This window comes from Acartia tonsa, chromosome 4 (assembly GCF_053477335.1).
Source record: "Acartia tonsa isolate MP-2025a chromosome 4, ASM5347733v1, whole genome shotgun sequence".
Taxonomy (NCBI): Eukaryota; Metazoa; Arthropoda; class Copepoda; order Calanoida; family Acartiidae; genus Acartia; species Acartia tonsa.
In genome coordinates, this window is record NC_137263.1 from 14,068,279 (window position 1) to 14,089,458 (window position 21,180).

General features: G+C 33.0%; 1 protein-coding gene across 13 annotated transcripts in view; it reads left to right on the forward strand.

The window, feature by feature from the left end:
- Positions 1-20,673, forward strand: part of LOC145316173 (basement membrane-specific heparan sulfate proteoglycan core protein-like) — a 130,801-nt gene extending 110,128 nt beyond the window's left edge. For 12 of the 13 annotated variants that reach the window (XM_080156505.1, XM_080156508.1, XM_080156511.1 and 9 more), the window contains 15 exons: positions 4,424-4,602; positions 5,101-5,158; positions 5,866-5,990; positions 6,575-6,969; positions 7,416-7,548; positions 8,083-8,194; positions 10,030-10,111; positions 14,050-14,199; positions 14,543-14,774; positions 15,111-15,283; positions 15,650-15,822; positions 16,569-16,723; positions 17,632-17,838; positions 18,311-18,532; positions 18,973-20,673. In XM_080156505.1, coding sequence (XP_080012631.1) covers positions 4,424-4,602; positions 5,101-5,158; positions 5,866-5,990; positions 6,575-6,969; positions 7,416-7,548; positions 8,083-8,194; positions 10,030-10,111; positions 14,050-14,199; positions 14,543-14,774; positions 15,111-15,283; positions 15,650-15,822; positions 16,569-16,723; positions 17,632-17,838; positions 18,311-18,532; positions 18,973-19,068 — 2,492 coding nt within the window. In that variant the 3' untranslated portion in view covers positions 19,069-20,673. The remainder of the gene's footprint in view (positions 1-4,423; positions 4,603-5,100; positions 5,159-5,865; positions 5,991-6,574; positions 6,970-7,415; positions 7,549-8,082; positions 8,195-10,029; positions 10,112-14,049; positions 14,200-14,542; positions 14,775-15,110; positions 15,284-15,649; positions 15,823-16,568; positions 16,724-17,631; positions 17,839-18,310; positions 18,533-18,972) is intronic. The other variant, XM_080156506.1, reaches the window with a different exon arrangement.
- Positions 20,674-21,180: the final 507 nt, after the last annotated feature.

Genomic DNA, 21,180 nt, shown 5'->3' on the forward strand with positions numbered 1-21,180 from the left:
CTGCATTTGTTCAGTCTATTCAAACATCTTTTGGATCACTATATTAGGAATGGATATGGTAATACGTGGATATGTGTGAGAAATTCTCGCATACTCCAATGATATGCTACTTCCACCTAAATCTACCGCATTTACCCCATCTTTTCTCCCCTTATTGGAAGCACGAACTGACCCCTAAATGGAGGCTCTAGTTGCAATCTAAATTGACGACATAATTTCCTCTGTCATAATATCCACGAGTTCTATATCCATTATATTAAGTAGAATTTCTTAATTAAAAATTCTTTTCTTTTGGTGCATTAGCATTAACCTAAAAACCGAAAAACAACATATTTCCAAAGAAATATTTTTTTTTTAAATTAGCACTTTTTAATTTGTAATATTGGACCTTATTGCAACTTATTAACATGAAGAGCATGCCTACTATATTGTACAAATTATAGATACTCTTTTATTTACTCAGCTCTTGTCCACACTGCGCTAGTATACAAAAGAGGTTAGCATAAAAAAGAAAATCACATGATCAAAAAGTCCAAACTCCAAAGTATGTATGTAAATTGAGAATTTTTATTGGTATTTATTAATCAATGTGAAAAATTTAAGAAGGGACAGTTTAAAATATATCTATGAAATTACACTTTAATCATTGTCAGTGTGATTTTCAACTTCTTTTGTATTCTAACAGAGTGTGTATTAATAACATATATGTATGTTTCGCATGTATCATGTAAAAAGTCATATTTTAAAAATATCAAATCTAATGTAAAAACCTAAAAATCACGGCAATCTTTGTTCAAAAAGCACTTTTCGTTTATGCACTGTTAACACTGTAATTTTTATTAAAACATAAAATTAATATTTTTTTTTAATTTTAGAAAATATTTTAGTCAGCAAATTTATAATTTTATGTATTTCACAATAATGTAAAATAAAATAACAAATTATTTTATTTGCAGCAAAAATATTAATAACTTACTCATAAAAATATGTATATGCTTTATTTTACTATGTTTTATCATTTCTCTTTCAAATTAAGCTCGAATTGAAAAAATTCTGCTTTTTAAATTTTTTTATTTGTATATTGTTGATAATAAAACTGCCCAACTAATATCTATTTATAATTTTTAAGAAAGAAGGTCGAATATTTTAAAAATCTGAAATCCTACAGAAGCTTAATGATATACCGAGGGGGAGGGAGGGGGCATTTGGGCTGTTTATTACACTAGTTTTTTTTAATAGTTGGCTTTATAACTTTGAAAACTTTTATTATATTTTATTTTTTTTGTTGAGTGTCCAAACGATACAATCATTACTTGTAATCTGCATAAGGGTTAAGTTTGTATATCATCATTGGTGATTTGCATCAATTTATCGGTCATTATCTTATCTCTTTAGATCCCTGTGATATACCTATCTTTCACAAATATTTAACTAAATATCACTACATTTTATTTAAGGACATAGGTATACCTAACTTTTAATATTTTTTGAAAATGTAAAAGCATGTAAAATAGGATTGCACGATGCAATAATAGATTTATCATTTTAAAACAAAGGTATATATAGGCCAACACATAGACTATATTATAAATTACAGGACAATATACATTTTAATTGACCAATGGTAGGCCAGTATGTCATCAATTTTATAGGCACTATAAAAAAAACATCTTTCTTCCACCCTAAATATTTCCCTTTTTTTTTATAAAATTTTAATTGAAATAAAGGGTAGTATAAAAAAATTGCTTTTCCTTAATATTTCACTAAGATTAAGCCGATTTTCGAAATGGTATGCATATTAAAGGATGGCGATGGTTTTAATTAACTTTTTGCAAGGATGATTGATTTATTTCAATAATTGTTGTTATACAGGTAGCATGACTGGTGATGGATAATTAGTATATTTATTTGTTTACTAGCGGCTACTCCCCTGAAATTGGACAATCTATTTTTTTTTATTTCCAGAAAAATAAAGTTTAAAAAATAAAAATATTTTTTTGGGGGGGGGAGTAGTAATTTTTTCTAAGGGAAATGGGTACATGGCAGATTTACCACTAGCAAAAATACAGTGATATTACTGTCATAAACACAGTGATTTGCTGTCATAAACACAGTTTTACTGTCAAATTCACACCCGCGTTTTTAGGGGGTATGACAAAAATACAATTATTGCACTGGCATATTCACAGTTTTGCTGTCAATTATACACCTACATATTGACAAAAATACATCTGTTAAATTTATAATTTGTCAATTATACACCTACATATTGATAAATATACACCTATTAAATTTATACTTATTTATCCATAATATTTAATACATCTATTACATATAGAAAAATATATGTATAAATGTTGTAGCATTATACATACCCCTTGATTTACTCCCCTCTTTCTCCCCTTCTCATATCAGATTAAAAGTAGTTACTCACTAATAAACATCTGAGCGGTAAAATATTGTTTATATATTGTGCATGTATTTACAAATAAGTTATAATAGTTATAATAGAGCCAAAGCTAAATCTGTAATGAAAGTTAGATCGAGTCTAAGGGAAAAACTTGATTCAGGATATATTGACCTTAGAAAATACTTGAGAAGTATGGGTTCACTATCTAGCAAAATTGATAGTCATAAAAAATTTATAATATGCTGCTTTAGCTGAAGTCTCAATGTCCTTCTTGTAATAAGGAATATTCCAGTTCCTATTTACCACGGCATATTACAATCTGTAAACCAGTGCCTGTACCTGTGCCTGTACCTGTGCCTGTACCTGAAACTGTACCTGAACCTGGACATAGTTCAATTCCGACGTCTAAACCACTAGATGATGTCATAGAAGAGGGAAGAAATGTTTTCTTCTCCTTTGATAAAGGTTTAGCTATTAACACTGATTTGGAAATATCCAACAAGCTGTCCCTAGTTGTCACCAAGTTTGGGAGCTTTATGGTCCACCTCGCCAACATAATCTTTATGGAAGTGGGGACATGAGCTCCCAACTTGTTGATGACTTTGGTCAGCCTATTTGTAGAATGGTTACTCGATCAATGTCAAGATCTTTACGAAATTAAAATGTATTTTGAAAATAAAATTTATTAATAACTTTTATGATTTTACATTATCTCTAGCGGCTCTAGCCCTAAGAGGTTTGATGAAACAAATTTTTCGAATTTAAGAACAACTTGGTCAAAATATTTATAATTAATATTAATTTAAAAGTAGGTGTATTTTTGGCATCAAAACTGTGAATTTGACAGCATACTTGAATTTCATGGGTGTGAACTTGACAGTAAAACTGTGTTTATGACAGCGGAAAGGGGTAATTTTGACAGTGGATAAAAAAAATTGCCAAAAACACAGCTAAAAACGAAATTGACAAAAACACACCCAATTTTTGTCAAAAACACAGTGGTTGTACTTTTGCTAGTGGTAAAAGTGGCAGCACCCCAGGGAAATATCTCATGAGGGTTGTGGTAACTTTTTGAAATAAATTGAAACTGAGGGGCGGAGGTTGCTTAAAACCTAGAGTCAGGTAAGGTTAGATTTAATTGGATACTGGGTAGCCCCGCAGGGTTAGGGCACTGCAAGTATAGACTCTACAAAGGTCTTTTTAATGAAAAAAGCACTATGTAACTACAAATGTGTATAAACTCACTGTAGATATTAATGCACAGTCACACGACATGTTTATACACTATGAGACAGTGGTTATGGTAATGGTGATGGTTAACATTAATCAAGGTAAGTTATTTTTAGTAGCGAAGCTACTTTATAATTAACTTTTTATGTCCGTCCGTGATGCTATGGAGAAAATGATATTTTCTCAGTTGTTATTCAAAATAGGCGGCTGATATTTTTTGTGAAGATTCTCTTTATCAATGAGCATCCATTATGTAGTACGTTGGTTTTTCATTATATATTTAAAAAAATATACATATCAAAAATATAAAATATGTGAGAAAGGTTTTGTGATTATAAAATGTTTCGTTATTCTTCATTTTTTCCACCTCTAATATTTTTATTCAGTTGTTACAGGTTTAAAGAGAAATTAAAAAATAAATAATGGGAATGAGATATTCTAATTTACATATATTTGAAATCCCTCGGTAAATAGCTTAAAATCTGCCTTTGACCGTTCATGATTGCGAGCCCACGCCGTAATTATTACTGCATACTTTAATAACCTACTAAGTTTATTTTTTCTGGGGGCGATTTCTCTTGTAAGGGTGATAGTAATCTCCCCCATATGAATATAAACCTTTCCTTGACTCTTAAAAATCTTAATAGTAAAGTATAACCATATCGGTCTGGCGTTTGGCGATATTTTAAGCTGCACAAAGACATACAGTTACAAACATAGACAAACATCCTGTTACTTTTACAAATTTACATTAATGGATTAAAATGCAATATTTTGTTTTAGAACTGAACAAGGAGCCGGCTGTTGCTGAGGTAAAATCTCGGAAACGGCCAGCAGAACCGCTGCGCCTGGATATTGGAGCTGGCATGCCTGTGAACCTGGCGTGTACACTCGAGTCAGCAGAACCTGTTACCTGGACCAAACAGCAGGGAATTATAAAGAGAGATTCCGTTGTAGACAAGGTAAGGTTACTTTTATATTCGAAGCTGCTCTATGAATCAATATGTGTTTGTGTTGCAATTGTTAGAAACAGCAGCTAATCTATTTTCCAGTATGACTTCGAAACGGATTAACATCCATCGGATTAGAACCGGTTCACAGCTATACTGAAAAATCATGTATTGCATCGTTTACAGACAATTTTCCACGAATATTGAAATAATATCATAAAATTAATAATAGCAATCATTTTACTTCTCAATCGCTTCACTTCACCTAACTTCCTTTGTCTATTACTTTCCTTCCCTCTTTAATAGCCCATTATTTACCTACTAGTGGCTGCGCCCCTAGAATCTAAGGGAACTGTATGGTTGGGGTAGGGAAGGATGGAAAACCATTCCAAGATTCAAATCTAAAAATAAAATATTGCCTATCTACTCTATAGGCTAACTAACCACAGAAGATTGGTTTACTCAACTTTGCGTAAGTTCTTTAACATTAATTATCTGTGTGCTTTTCAGGGAACCCTGACAATTTTTTCTGTTGAAGAAAGTGACGCAGGAGTTTATGTTTGTAAAGGTAATCAAGTAGAAAACACTAGTTTTATAAACGAAGCTATTCTATGATTAGAGTCGGTCCGTCCGCAACTTATTTATTAATTTAGTCCGGATAAAATTGTGCTATTCAGTTCAAACTTGCTACGCTGATTCTTAAAACAGTTTAAATAGCGTAGCAACTGTATAGTCTTACAAAAATGTCTACATGTTAATTTTTGTTGTTCAATTTTCATGATATTAAGCACTATGTTTATTAAATAGATGGTGCTAAAAAAAATTTAAAGGTCAGTACTATTAACAGTTGATTGTCCATTCCATTCCTGCTATTTCATTTTGCGCAAGAGACTTGAGAGTCATTTTAATGGATAGAATATACGTGAATATTATGACAGGGGAAAATTTTTCGTAAATTTAGGTTGCTAACATGGACATCACTTCTTCTTGGCCAATTCTTTCATTCAGTAGGAAGAGAGGGGAAGGGATGAAGTGGGTGAATGGAGGGGATTGTTATTTCAGCCAGCTACAAGTTTCACTTTATTAGAATACATGAAAATCTGGTGCAACATCCAAGTTATAATAAATCAATTATTAACAGTCAAATAAGCTAAAATAACGATAGTCTTTACCCAAATCCTTTACCCCCTCCCTTCCTACTATATGAAAGAACTGACCAATAAATAAGGTCCATATAAACAAAGTTTCCTCTGTCAATATATCCATGAATTCTAGGTGACTCAGAGGAGGAGAAGTTTATTCTAACAGTGACAGGAATAGTTCCATACTTCAACCAAGCTCCAATATCTTATGTAGAATATCCTACCCTAGCAGATGCCTATATAGAATCTCATATTCAGGTATAATTATCTCACTTGTAGTAGAGTAGCTACTCTATCTATAACCAAGCTCCAATAACTTATGTAGAATATCCAACCCTGGCAGATGCCTATATAGAATCTCATATTCAGGTATAATTATCTCACTTGTAGTAGAGTAGCTACTCTATCTATAACCAAGCTCCAATATCTTATGTAGAATATCCAACCCTGGCAGATGCCTATATAGAATCTCATATTCAGGTATAATTATCTCACTTGAAGTAGAGTAGCTACTCTATCTATAACCAATCTCCAATATCCTATGTAGAATATCCTACTCTGGCAGATGCCTATATAGAATCTCATATTCAGGTATGATAACAGGGAGGAAGGGGACATTGGACACTATTCCTCAAAGTTTTATAATGACTTTTTTTGTTATTTGTTGGCTTAACAACTTTAAGGACTCTTATTTAATTTTGAGTGGTTGGTTCAGTTCATGAGTGTTACACACGTTACAATCACTAATTGTAATCTACAAAAGAGGTTATTTTGTGCATCATCATTGGGGATGTACATTAATTTATTTGTCATTGTCTTATCATAAAATATATATTTTTTAGATATCATTCCGTCCAGAGAAAGATGGATTAATATTGTTCAACGGCCAAGACAACCAGGGAAACAGCGATTTTGTCTCATTCGGTCTCAAATTCGGCCACCCCGAATTCCGTTTCAAGCTTGGCGGTGGCGTGGCGAAGGTGCAGAGTGACATACCTGTGCAGCCAGGTAGATGGCACACAGTCACGCTCTGGAGAAACAGGAAGAACGCGTCCATGGTGCTGGACGACAATCCTCCGGTGTACGGCAGCGCTAAGGGTATCTTCCAGGGTCTGGATCTTGTGGAGAGTCTGTTTGTTGGAGGCCTCCCGTCATATGAGAATATTAATGAGGATGTTGGATTTACTCGCGGCTTTGTCGGCTGTATCAGCAGGATTGCTCTTGGTCCCAGACACAGGTCAGTATCAGGCGACATTAAGATGTTTATTACACTAGTCCCCAAATTATATAACAAAGTTTCCTTATTTGTCAGCTTTCATACATTAGGGATAATTTGGGAAAAATGACAATTAAGTACGATTTGGGAAGAGTAGAATTTCTGTAATTTTGATATAAAACATGATATTGCTAACCATTTAACTGTCATCATTTTCCTGTATAGGGTAGATTGTCATAGGTCCTTGGAAGCTTTAATACTATTTTGGGGCATGGTGTCACCATTCTCTTAAGAAAAATCGTCCTTATAAAAAAATTACCCTAACAATTTTTTTAAAATTTCTTTTTTAAACTACAATTTAAAGTAGTGGGTCGACTTCCCCCCCCCCCCCCAAACCCCTTCTCTCCCTCAAGGGCTTAACCGCTAGTATAATATAATATGATAAAATATGTAAAAATATATTGTAGGGATATAACCAAAACCTCTGTGAACACTATTGGGGTGACTGGATGTGAGACATGTGCCCAGGATCCATGCAACAATGGAGGTATCTGCCAGGAATCAAACTCACACAATGGTTATACCTGCATTTGTCCACAGGTAAAATAAATCAGCTTTTACCAACAAAAATCACGTGATTTTCAGCTATCGTTTGGGGGGGGGGGGGGGCATTACACAGTATAATTGACGACCTTTTTATCTGCCCTCTAAAGATTATTTTAGATACCTTATTCCTGATTCTTATTAAAAGCGATCTTTTCCAGGCTACAATTAGGTACCATGTTGAACAAACTTTTCTACTCTAAGGGTGTGTTCTTTCGTTAGTAAAAGTCAATATGTTATCAAATCCAGAAAGTCCGTATAGTTATTTGAATTTATTGTATATATTTTTATCATTTAATTACCAACTCACAAGTATTTTGCATTACAGATCATGTTTCATGTACAGATGCTTGCATTAAATTCTTATATGTTAAATAACTTTATTTATACATTTGCGATAAAAAAATCTGTTTTTGAAATATTAAAGCTCTTTCGTTTTGTTATTTGATTTTAGTTCAGTTCTGTGGTTAGAGAGATCTGAATAGAAAAAAGCAAATAATCTTCATAACAGAATTATTTGTAACATTTCAGGGATATTCTGGAAGAAACTGCACAAAAGTTGGAGAATCCTGTTATCCTGGTGTCTGTGGCCAGGGAAATTGTATCAACACCCCAACTGGTATCTCATGTCTCTGTAATGTAGGTAGGTCAGGGATATTGTATCAACACCACAACTAGTATCTCATGTCTCTGTAATGTAGGTATGTCCAGGGATATTGTATCAACACCACAACTAGTATCTCATGCCTCTGTAATGTAGGTAGGTCAGGGATATTGTATCAACACCCCAACTGGTATCTCATGTCTCTGTAATGTAGGTAGGTCAGGGATATTGTATCAACACCCCAACTGTAATGTAGGTAGGTCAGGGATATTGTATCAACACCCTAACTGTAATGTAGGTAGGTCAGGGATATTGTATCAACACCCCATTTTCGCGCGCCATTTTACACCCCAAAAAACGAATTATCTCTCCCCTTAAAAAAATTTTAAACCCCCCCAACCCCAAAAAATAGGTTGGAAGCCCCTGATCAACACCCCAACTATAATGTAGGTAGGTCAGGGATATTGTATCAACACCCCAATTGTAATGTAGGTAGGTCAGGGATATTGTATCAACACCCCAACTGTAATGTAGGTAGGTTCAGGGATATTGTATCAACACCCCAACTAGTATCTCATACCTCTTTAATATAGGTAGGTCAGGGATATTGTATCAACACCCCCACTGTAATGTTGGTGGGTTCAGGGATATTGTATCAACACCCCAACTGTAATGTAGGTAGGTCAGGGATATTGTATCAACACTAGGGTGGGCCCATTTCCCCCTTTTTTTAGATTTTACTGTTATCATAAGTTGTGGAAGTCATATATATGTATGATAAGCCCCATTCAAGTTTCAAAAGTGACTTTGCTCTTATGGCTGCCGGCGCGCGGGGGGTATAAAAAGTGCCCACCCCCTTATAAAACCAAAAATTTAAATTCCATCAAATACAGGCATGTTGCATATTAAAATGACCGCATTGAAATGCTGATTACGCATCTAAAAACCGTTTTGAAAAATATTGCTCCTAGTTCCAATAAGATCTCATTAAGTACCTAAAAACAGCTGATTTGGTCAAAATTGTTCATTTTTGAAGGTTATTTGAAAATCATTTCTGAATGAATCAATATTTTTCAAAACGATTTTCAGATCTGTAATCAGCATTTCAATACGGTCATTTTGATATGCAACATGCCTGTGTTTGAAGGAATTTTAATTTTTGGTTTTATAGGGGGGCGGGCACATTTTATACCCCCCGCGCGCCTGTTGTTTTTGGATTAAAAACCTCTTTCAAGTTTCACAGGTTTTTATACTGGCCCAGTAACCCTTGCCAATGTCTACTAATGTGAAATTCCAAAATCGACCCACCCTAATCAACACCCCAACTGTAATGTAGGTAGGTTCAGGGATATTGTATCAACACCCCAACTGTAATGTAGGTAGGTTCAGGGATATTGTATCAACACCCCAACTGTAATGTAGGTAGGTCAGGGATATTGTATCAACACCCCAACTGTAATGTAGGTAGGTTCAGGGATATTGTAAACACCCCAACTGTATGTAGGTAGGTCAGGGATGTTGTATCAACACCCCAACTGTATGTAGGTAGGTCAGGGTAATTGTATCAACACCCCAACTAGTATCTCATGCCTCTGTAATATAGGTAGGTCCGGGGATATTGTATCAACACCACAACTGGTAAAAATAGTTTAACTGTTTGATTTATTTTAGTTTAGATTTTAAAAATAATTTGGTTTTTACTTGGAGTTAGTTTTTAAATAATTCATGCTTATTATAATCAAAGTTTAAATTAACAATATCTTGGAACAACAGATAATGAAAAACCAAGTGACATTTCTTATAGAAATGCAAAAAAGGGTTTATTGTGTTGTAAATTTTGGTAAATGTTTATGACAAAAAATATTTTTTTTAAGGAACTACAGGTCCAAGATGTAGAAATATAGTAAAAATAACAAAACCTGCCTTCAATGAAAAATCCTATTTAGCCTTCCAAAGGTAATTATTTTATTTTCATTATTCTAATTTTACCCAGCTTTATCTCAGTCTGCGAGTAAATAAATCAGAATAAAATGTGACATAACACGTAACTTATCCGCTCGGTGTTGGAAAGGTTACAGGTTCAATATTCTTGTCCAAATACCGAATCATAGATAAAACAAGGATGACAACATCCATAAAAGCGAAGCACTTAAACGGTAGGACAAACGGACATTAATACTTGTATAGTGTCTGAACTGAATAATCAGAATATAAAAGTATAAGATTCGAAGCAAAATTGTAAGTAAATTTGTTAAAAAACTGCTTGATACAGGATAATGTTTATGGACATACTTACATCTTTAGGGCTTGATTATAGAGTTGCTTTGCTTATGATATTGTACTTTGTTGTCCCAGGAATCAATATACCAAATATCAGATCAAACGGATAATTAGATCATATAAAAATTCGTTGTTAAAAAAGTAGAAAAATCAACATGTTTAAAATGGACGTACGGACATTCTGGTAATGATTATAGAGTTGCTACGCTTTCTAAATTGTACCTAACTATTACAGGAATTGCCATGCAAAGTTTGAAATCGATAGGACAATTCTAACATGCTTAAATTAACGAATAAAAGCTATTTAAAAAAGTAAAAAATTCAACATGTTTAAAATGGACGTACGGACATTTGGGTAATGATTATAGAGTTGCTACGCTTTCTAAATCGTACCTAACTACTACAGAAATCACCATGCAAAGTTTGAAATCGATAGGACAATTCTAACATGCTTAAATTAACGAATAAAAGCTAACTATCTCGGACGGACGGACGGACGTACGGACGGACGGACGGACGGACGGACCGACCCTAATTATAGAAAAGCTTCGCTTTTAAAAAAAACGCCAAAATGGTTACCATTGCAACTATGTCACTTTAGAGAAAGGGTAATGACTTTGCCCAAGACAGGCGCAATTCAATACCATGCACAAATGGGACGTCCAGACAAAGATAGTGCAATCAAATGGTTAATTGTCTATATGATCTTTTGCTACATAATCTTGGACTTAGCAAGAGCCAAAAGTGTTTTTAGGTCCTCTAGTGGAACCTCAAAAACAAATTTCTCTTCATTCTAATAATTCATACTAATTTTTTAAAACATATTTCATATCTAATAACTAGTGACGAAAGCGGCCTCAGGCCGCCTTAGGGTCCGAGTTATTAGAAAAAAACAGAAGGACATTTCAAATTATAGAGTAGCTTCTCTACTAAAAAATATTTTAGCAGAAAATCTCACATGAACTTTATATGTCTGTCTGGTACACAATTAGAATCATGATTTACTTTAAAATAAAAATAGAAAGCACATTTGTCTGTGAGGATTTCGCTGACTAAAAAGCATCATATATTCAATTATCTTTGTCAGTCCGTCCGTCCATTATGCTAAAGTTTTAGTAATTAGATTTTATGGTTTATAGATGTATGTTTAAAGTTTACTGTATATATTTCTATTGAAATCTAATGTTTTAACCACATTGTCTATCTTATTAGATTTTTATTAACTTCACAAAGTTTATGGATGTTATCATATGTTTCTTTGTACTCTAATTGAAATGTCTGTCTGTCAGTAAGAAACCGTAAAGGAGTAAACGTGAATTTCTCTTTAGTTATTAAAGATAAATGGCTGGAATTTAAAAAACATCCCCATACTGATGAACATCCAGTATATAACGTACTTTGTCCGTCCGTCTGTTGGAAAGCTTTGATATGCATCTACTATCAAAGATGTTTTTTAGCTTTACTAAGAACTTATAAATAATGTCATCACAATGTTAAGCTTTAAAATTTCTTAGAAATTCTTTTAATTGATCCTATCAAGAGTAGAGGCACATAAAGTGTAAACCTCGGTGGGTTAGGACCCCTTGCAAGAATTAGGCTTATGGGAAAAACCTATCCCTTCTAATTTACAATTTATCTATAATACAAAGTAGAACGATGTATGTCTGTTTGTAGCGAAGGATCTCGCTAACCGCTGAACCGATCGGGTTCTCCTTTACAGGGTAGCTTCTCATAGGTCCCGGGAAGGTTTATATCTATTTTCTTGGGGAGTGGGACACCCCCAACTCCCCAAAAAATGTAAAATACCTCCCCCCCAAAATTTGTTTCTTTTCTTTTTAAAACTAAAATTAAAATAGTGGGGTCAACTACCCCCCTCAAAAAAAAAAAAAAATTCCCCCCCAAAATTAAAAAAAAAGAATTTTTTTTAAAATCTAAATTACGAAAAATTGGTTTGATTAAACCTCTTGGGGCGAAGCCGCTAGTTTATAAAATATTGGAGTGTATTTTCAATGCTTGATATGTACTCGATATGGGAAAGCACCCTAAACCTCACTTGCTTAATTATTATTAAATATATTTTTTACGCGAAGCACCTCTATAATTAGAAATGTCCGTCTGAGGGTAAAACATAATTCTTCATCTGCTATCAAAGATAGACGGCTTTAATTTTAAATTAAAAATGTATTTTTCCCCTTTATATGCCGTCGGTCTGTCAGTATAGCTTTTAGTATTTCCAGGGAAGACTTTATTATCTTATCTTCTATTCAAGTTTTGTATGATTTACAACATACAACAATAAATAACTAATAAAAATATTTTTATTTGTAAATATATTGTCAATTTGATTTCAATGTCTCATTCTTAATTTCTAATCTACTTAACTGATTTCGTTCTCTAATTTATATAAACTTAACATCGGTCCCGTGATGGTTTTAGGCTATTAAATTTTTAGATTTAAGTCTTGGGATGGGTATAAGCTTTTTCTCTATTCCGTAGATAATAAAGGGGCAAACGCTAATAATATATAAAGTTTTTTTGTCTGAAGGTTAAAATCTCAATAACTACTAAAGCGATTGGGTTCTCAATTTTAGGTAAGCTTTAAATAGGTCCCATGAGGGCATTAGGCTATTTCATTTTTAGATGGTTTTAAGCTATTTTTTCTAGCCTGTTTCTGCCCCTTTAAGTACAGAGCCCCTGGATGCTAGGTACGCATCCGCTAGGTATGCATTTTTTTATTCAGAATTAGAAATATGGATTTTGTTAAAATTTCCCTGACATTTCCTATGCCCTTTTTTTTTTGGGGGGGGGGGGCGGGTGGTTCACTGTATATTCACAGGGGAAATATTAGAAAATAAATATAGATATATCAACTTGCACATAAAGATTACTTCAAGTTCAACTACTTACGTTAAAATTTCTGTCCGGCGGATTTTAGTTATTTATTTTACAATAAAAGCCTTTGATACTATGAACGTAAAAACATTCTGCCTTAGCGTTTTTTTTTTTTTTAAAACCTCTCCCTCACACTTGCTTTTTCTTCCATTTTTTTTATTTGATCTTCAGATACGTATTTACAATAATGTTTTATCATTCTTTCAAAAATGCAATTTGAATTATGGAATTTATTTTCCAATATATATTTTTTTATATAACCGTCACGAAAGGGCTAAAATGTTTTTAATTTTTGTTTGTAAATCTGAACACATTAAAAGTGGCGCTAGAATCAATTTATTTTAAAACTAAGTTTTCGTAAATTTACTATATTATGAATTTAAATTTTCTGTTTTAAGAATAGTAATTAAATACTTCAACATAATGTAAATAGCAACATGAAATAAAAAAGATGAATTTATTCTTAATAAAGTAAAATATTGGGTCGTATTGTTCTGGGCAATGAGAGTTTATTATGGATTATTGGAGCACTATGAGTTTTACACATTTATTTCTTGGAAGACTTGAGCTCATATATAGACATTTATTTCCTATATAGATCTGACATGGATCTTGAAGCAATAATGCAGGCCGTTTTGAAAATGTTAAAAATTGGAAGAATCTATTAAATAAAAGTTATCGCAAATATACTTAGTAAATAATTTATATTTGTTTATATTAAGACCTAAGCATATATTGAGAAGACTAAACATTGCCCTGAAGTTTAAAGCCAAAGATTTGAGAGATTCGATCCTGTTCTACTGCTCCCAGAGTGAACTTGGCAAAGGTGATTTTGCCTCCCTCTCAATAAAGGATGGATACTTGGAGTTCAGGTCAATATTTAAAAGTTATTGATCGCATCGTATTAGAGACAGCTCTTCGCGGATATAGAAATTAAAAAAATAGATTAATTTTGATTGATTGGTGCATTAAGTTGTGTGTCCAAAATTTAGCCATCAATTGTATTCTACAGAAGCGCTATTTTTGTGTATCATCGAATGGGATGAAAATCAATTTATCGGCAATTGACTTATCACTTTAGATTCCTGGTTAGAGGGAAGGGAGGAAGGGGACGGAGGTTGTGTTCCATAATTAATAAATGTAAATTGATTTTTATAGCACGTCCGACAAACAGACCTTAAAAAAGCAGCTTATTTTAACAATGTTATATTTCAGGTTTGATACGGGATCAGGAACAGCTGTGCTACGCAGCACTGTCCAGCTCAAGCTGAACCACTGGCACTCTGTCAAGATCAGACGGAAGCTCCGGGAGGGTATGCTCTACCTGGACTCACAGCCTCCGGTTATTGGCAAGTCACCTGGCACCACCAGAGGTCTCAATATCCGTACGGATTTCTACGTGGGTGGGGTCAACACAGATAAGCTGGCAATAGATTCTAATTTAGAGGTTTGTATATTAATATTGGTACAAAAAACTGAATTTTGACCTCAAACTGGGCTGGGAAAATAATATAAAGAGCGAATTAAATTGTTACAAACAAATTATAATAATTTTATACAATAAGGAATATAGGATATACGTGGATATTGACAGGGATAATTTGTCGTCAATTTAGCTTTCTAATATGATCTCATTTATTGACCAAATCGTTCATACAGTAGGAGGTTAGAGGATAGGGTAATTGGGGTAGATTGCATTATTTTAGCCAGCTGCGAGCATATCAGAGTACGTGAAAATCTGGTGCAGCATCCAAGTAATAATAAGTCGATTTATACAATTCAGGTAACAACAGGATTTACTGGTTGCATAGCTGGCCTAGAGGTTGGGGGTAAACATCTTGACATGGTTGATGATGCCGTTGACTCGGGTCACGTGACAGACTGTATGTCGATGTCTCCCTGTGAGTCTGGACCATGCAAGAATGGGGGAACTTGCACGGAAATTGATACGACAAGGTAGGGAGGGGTTTCAGTAGTAAATATAATTTATATTTTTTTGGAGGGTGGGGGGGCGACGGGGGGGATTTTGTCATTTAGTTACATTTTTTACTAAATTTAATACACTTTCTCAATTGTTTTAGCAGCTCGAAATACGTGAATGCCATTTAAAAACTGCACTTGGATTGATTCATGAACATTTTAAGATTGAAAAGAAACTAAAATATTAATTTGGCTTATAAATCAAAACTTACTTTAAATCATAGCTCTGAGCATTAAAGTATTTAAGTAAAAATGTTTTTAAAATATGAGTAAAACTAAAATAAAAATCATAAAAAAGTACAATCTGCTGTAATTTTGATGAAAACATGTAAATTTGACCAGGTTCAGCTGCAGCTGTGTTGATGGTTGGGTGGGCGAAGACTGCGGGGAGGAAGTGAGCATATGCCAGCAGACAACCAAATCTTTGTGTGGGCCGCATGGAAGATGCCATGGCAATGCAACTGATTATACCTGCCTCTGTAACTGGGGATTTGTGGGGCCAGATTGCAAAACAGGTATTTACTTTTCTCGTATTCATTCGAATCTGGTGGATAGGAACAGGTTCTCATCCATACGAAAAAACTATGTCTAGCATCGTATTATATCCAGCTTTCTACGAAAATAAAAATGTACAATCATAAGATTAAAACCATTTTTTTTCTTATATCCGCGGAAAGCCGTTTATAATACGATGAAAGAAATAACTATTAAACCTAGCGAAGCATATAATATAAATCTATTTCGAAACTGACTAATATGCTCTGGATCAGAACCGGTTCTTGGCCATACTGAAAAACCATGTATAGCATCGTATTAAAGACAATTTTCAACAAATATTAAAATAAAAATTATAATGCTAAGGCCAGTGTTGTTAGACCGGGCCTTCGGCCTATCGTGGACAACATAACTGGTTTTGATCTTATAATTGTACATTTTTATATCCGCGGAAAGCTGTTTATAATACAATGCGATAAATAATTATGATTAAATATCAAGAAAGGCTGCAAAACGAAATTTATTAATTGATGGGAATCGTCTTCAGAATTTTATACAGCAGCTAAGAAATTATTTTTCATCCAAAAAATTAAATCGTTTATGTACAAATATTGATTGACATGTATATTCACAAAATCTTAAATGTCAGTTTTAATATCAGCCATTACGACCCCCCTTCTTCCCTCTTCTAAGAGTTTTAGAGAGAAGTTTGAATTTAAGGAACTGTCTAAATTAAAAAGCCACTCAACCTTTATTTTTAAATCAGAGGTGAGCATCGGAGAAGAGTTGGGCTTCCACAAGAATAGTTTTATTGAACTCAACAGGAGCTTACTACATCATTATGACCTGGAGACTCAACAGGTTATAGCTGTACACTTCTCCACCCTCCAACCAGATGGAATACTACTCTGGCAGGGCAAGGTCAGTGGCTTTCATTTCATCCTATTTTTAGTAGCGAAGTTACTCTATAATTCGCTTTGATTGTCTGTCAGTCAGTCCGAAACGATATGGGAGAAACGTGATTTTCTCGGCTCATATTCAAGATAGACAGCTGAATTTTTTAGTGAAGATTCGTATGACATATGCCCATCTAATTTATGTCCATCTGTCTGTTATTTGGGGTGCTAGATCGATTCAAAAGTTTTGTGATTTTCTCAACTCCTTTTCAAGATAGAGGGCTGAAATTTTCAAGGATTAATTATTTTTACATTATACAATTTTTCACCAAATTTTTTAAGATTTGTCTATTAATTGGGGTGCTAGATCGATTCCTAGATTTTCGTGATTTTCTCAATTCCTATTCAGGATTTACGGCTGAAATTTTGAGGGATGGAATATACTCATATTCTACATATTTCCATCAAGTTTCATTAAAATTTGTCTATTAACTAAGGTGCTAGATCGATTTCTAGATTTTTAAGTTTTCGTGATTTTAAAGTTTGCGTGATTTTTAATGGTTTCGTGATTTCCCTACTTTATCAAGTAAAATTTTTATTGTATTAAACTACTCTATAGTAAATTTTTTCCCGATATTTATTCATGATTTTTGAGCCTCACTTCTTATGGATGTTGTCATCCTTGTTCAATTAAGATTATACTAAGAGTGCCTGTGTAACAGAATTTTAGAAATAGAAAAATTATAATTTGTAAATTTAATAAAGCAATCTATATACAGCGGTGTAAGATCGATGTACTGTGTTGTAAAGCACATAGATTAAATAAAACCAAACAAACTACTAACTAAACATAGACAATAAGAATATAGTATTATGCCATGAATATATTTTGCCAAAATTTAAAGAGAGTTTCTTAATTTTATTTATAATAAGGATTTGAATGGAGGCGACTTTTTGTCCATCAGTGTGGAGAAGGGCCATCCCTGTTTCCAGTTCGAGCTGGGCGGAGGACCTGCCAAGCTGTTGCTGGAGGCCGCCAGGGTCGATGATGGTCAGCCACATGTCATTGAGGCCAGACGAACAGGAAGAACCGGAGAACTTGTGCTTGATAATGAAGAGAAGGTCACTGGTACAAGCCAGGTACATCATTTACGAAGCTGTTTATAGTGCCTGTAAAAAAGGCGACGTCATAGATAAAAATGTCAATATTATGCCAATACACAGATTCATCTACCTAAATTTCCATTCAAGTAAGGGTACATATGATACTGATTTTTGTTGCAGAACATCTATTTTCTAGTTCTAATTAATAAGTTTCTAACAGTCTATGAATATCAGTTGCTGTTTACTGTGATGTATAATTTATAAGTTATACAGCATTTTATATATACCTAAAATTTATATGAACGTTTGACTTAAGTTTTTCTGTGTTAGTAATGAAGTAGGCCATTGTAATCTAAAATATAAACGATTGCAAGCGAAAAAGTTGTATCGGCTTATTTTATACACAGCAAATAAGTGTCCTTTACCCTCACTGACTGATTCCTTTCAACAAAAATATTAAATATCGTTATTAGAGTAAATAAATTTGATTTGAATTTCTAATTATCAGGGAGTGTTGGGAATGCTGAATACAGAGTATAACATATACCTGGGGGGTGCGCCAGACCTTACCACTCTGACCGGAGGCCGCTGGGACGCAGGCTTCCAGGGCTGTGTATACAACATCACATTCTATGGAGAAGATGTTGATTTCAGTTCAGAATCTGCGGAAAAGATTATTTCTACAGCAAATATTAGGCCGTGTGAGACACTTTCTACCAAAGAAGACGAGGTTAGATATTTTTTTTGCGAACTCCATTGAGCTGCAATTGCTCAGCTGTCCAGAAGCTTAAAACTGTAAAGTAAAGTTTTATAAACAAACAGACATAAGCATGCATTTGAATATATCTATAAATATATTTATCTTTTGTATGGATTTTGTGCCAGAAAAGCTAGAAATTAATCTTTAGCACGGCTTTGAAACCGATTTATAACCGGTGGATTACAACTGGTTCTCAGCCATACTGAAAAATTTTGTATAGCATCGTATTATATTCAGTTTTCTACGAATATGAAAATGTACAATCATAAGATTAAACCCAGTTTTCGGTATCTCGGTGCTAACCGAACTGTTTTTAATCTTATCCGTGGAAAATTGTTTACATTACTATGCAATAAATAACTATAATAATACTAGAAACAATAGAAAACATGAATTTAATTTAATTTTAGGTTTTCTATTCCACCTTACTAGAAGACATGGACTCAGAATTTGATGAAGATGCTTATCTTGAGAGATTACAAAGATTAAACAAGATTGAATCATGAACATTTGTTAGTAGCGAAGCTACTCAATAATTAGGGCTTGTCCGTACGTACTTTACTTAAAGTGGATTAGTTGTTAATGGTTGTAATGAAGAGTTATTGCATAGCCTGACTTTAAGTAGTTGGAAACATAAAACACTTGAAAGTTTCTTTTCTAAATTTTTAAATTGCAGTAGTTTTGCTTTTCTATTTTAAGCCAAATTTTATTTTTTTTATTGCTGCTCTACTTATTGACAATGTGCGTATTGTTAATGGTTAAATTAAAAATAAAAAATTGTTAAATTTTGTAATTAAACTTTTAATTTCGTGTTATTAATTTTTATGAGTTTTAACAAATATAAAAAATCATAACTCAAATAATGCATCATATAATCAATAAAAATAGCAGAATATAATTTCCAGCATGGCTTCGAAACCTATTAATATTTTCTTGAATAAAACTGGTTCTAAGCCACATTGAAAAATCATATATCGTATCGCAATATAGCCAGTTTCCTACGAAAAATAAGATAAAAATATCAATTCCAGTTTAGTTTCAATATCCGCAAAGCTGTCTTTAATACGATGAAATAAATAAATTCTTGTGTGATAAAACAATTACGCCATTTAAAATTTTGGAAGATTTAAAACTAGCTTCCTTACCCATCTCATCAAGAAAAAGGATGACGACATCCATAAAAGCAAAGCTTTGGAACGGTAGGACAAACTAACATCAATATTTGTAGAGTGTCAGAACTGAAAAATCAGAACATAAACATATAAAGGACGAATCAAAATTGCAAGTAAATTAGTTAAAAAAATGTTTAAATGCAGGATAATGTTAAAGGACATACTTACGTTTTTAGAACTTAATTATAGAGATGCTTCGTTTAAACCATTGTACTTTATTGTCCTAGGAATCAGTATTCCAAAAATCAGATCAATCGGATAATTTTATCACATACAAATTTATTGTTAAAAAAGTTAAAAATCAACATGTTTAAAATGGACGTACGGACATTTCGGTAACCATTATAGAGTTGTTGCGCTTTCTAAATCGTACCTTACTACTCAGGAATCACCATGCAAAGTTTCAAATCGATAGGACAATCATAACATGCCTAAATTAACGAAAAATAGCTATCCGTTCCAGACGTACGGATGGACGGACCGACCCTAATTATAGAAAAGCTTCGCTTTTAAAAAATATGTCCATAAGTAGCGCAGCATCTATAACTTACACATTTAGAGTAGAAAGAAGAATAAAATTAAACAGTGAACTAAAATGTAGTTTTAATTTTACTTTACTTTATTCGACGTTGTGACGTAAAGACTGACTTCAAAACTGTAGAATAGCTTTGCTACTAAAAATTATTGAACTTTATCAAAGATATTCTAGAAATGAGGCATTACTTTTTAAATAAATATTTTATTGTTTAAATTTTGTATAAAATAGTATAATATTATGATAAGTGTTCATAAATGCAAACTGTGATTTTAAAATTTTAATTCTTACATTTTTGTAAATTATCTTTTTGTTGTTTTTTATAAAAATGTTCTATTATAAATTTTCTACTAAAGAGTTTTTATTTAAATCGAGTTAAATAAAGAATAAATGTTTTGAAGGATGGTAGTATTTTATTAGGTAGCCTTTAGCGGTAAAGCCTTATATGCTGTAGACAAAACGAAGCCACTATAAAATAGTTAAAGATTTAATAATGTTGGGTCATACTATACACCTAACAAATTAAAGTAAGTTAAAGAGAAGATTCACTGTAGTAATAATTCAAAAAGACTTATACTTAAATTTGACCAGGAATCTGAAAATTATAAAAGGACTTCATGTTGAAATGGTAACTATACGAGGTTTTAGTAGCAAATCTACTCTTAAATTCGAAAAACGTGATTTTTTCGGCTACTATCCAAGATAGTAAAACTTTTTGTCAACATTCCCCATTCCCTTTATTATGTAGCATATCTAAGTATGAAACATCCAAGACGGTTGGACTTCTTGAAAGCTTTTAAAAAAAATTCTTAATAATAGTATCAAAAATAATTTCCTGTCGCTCTAAGGGATTTTTGTGACTACAAATAAAAGTAATTAGATTTTTTTCCTATTTATGTTTTCTTTACATA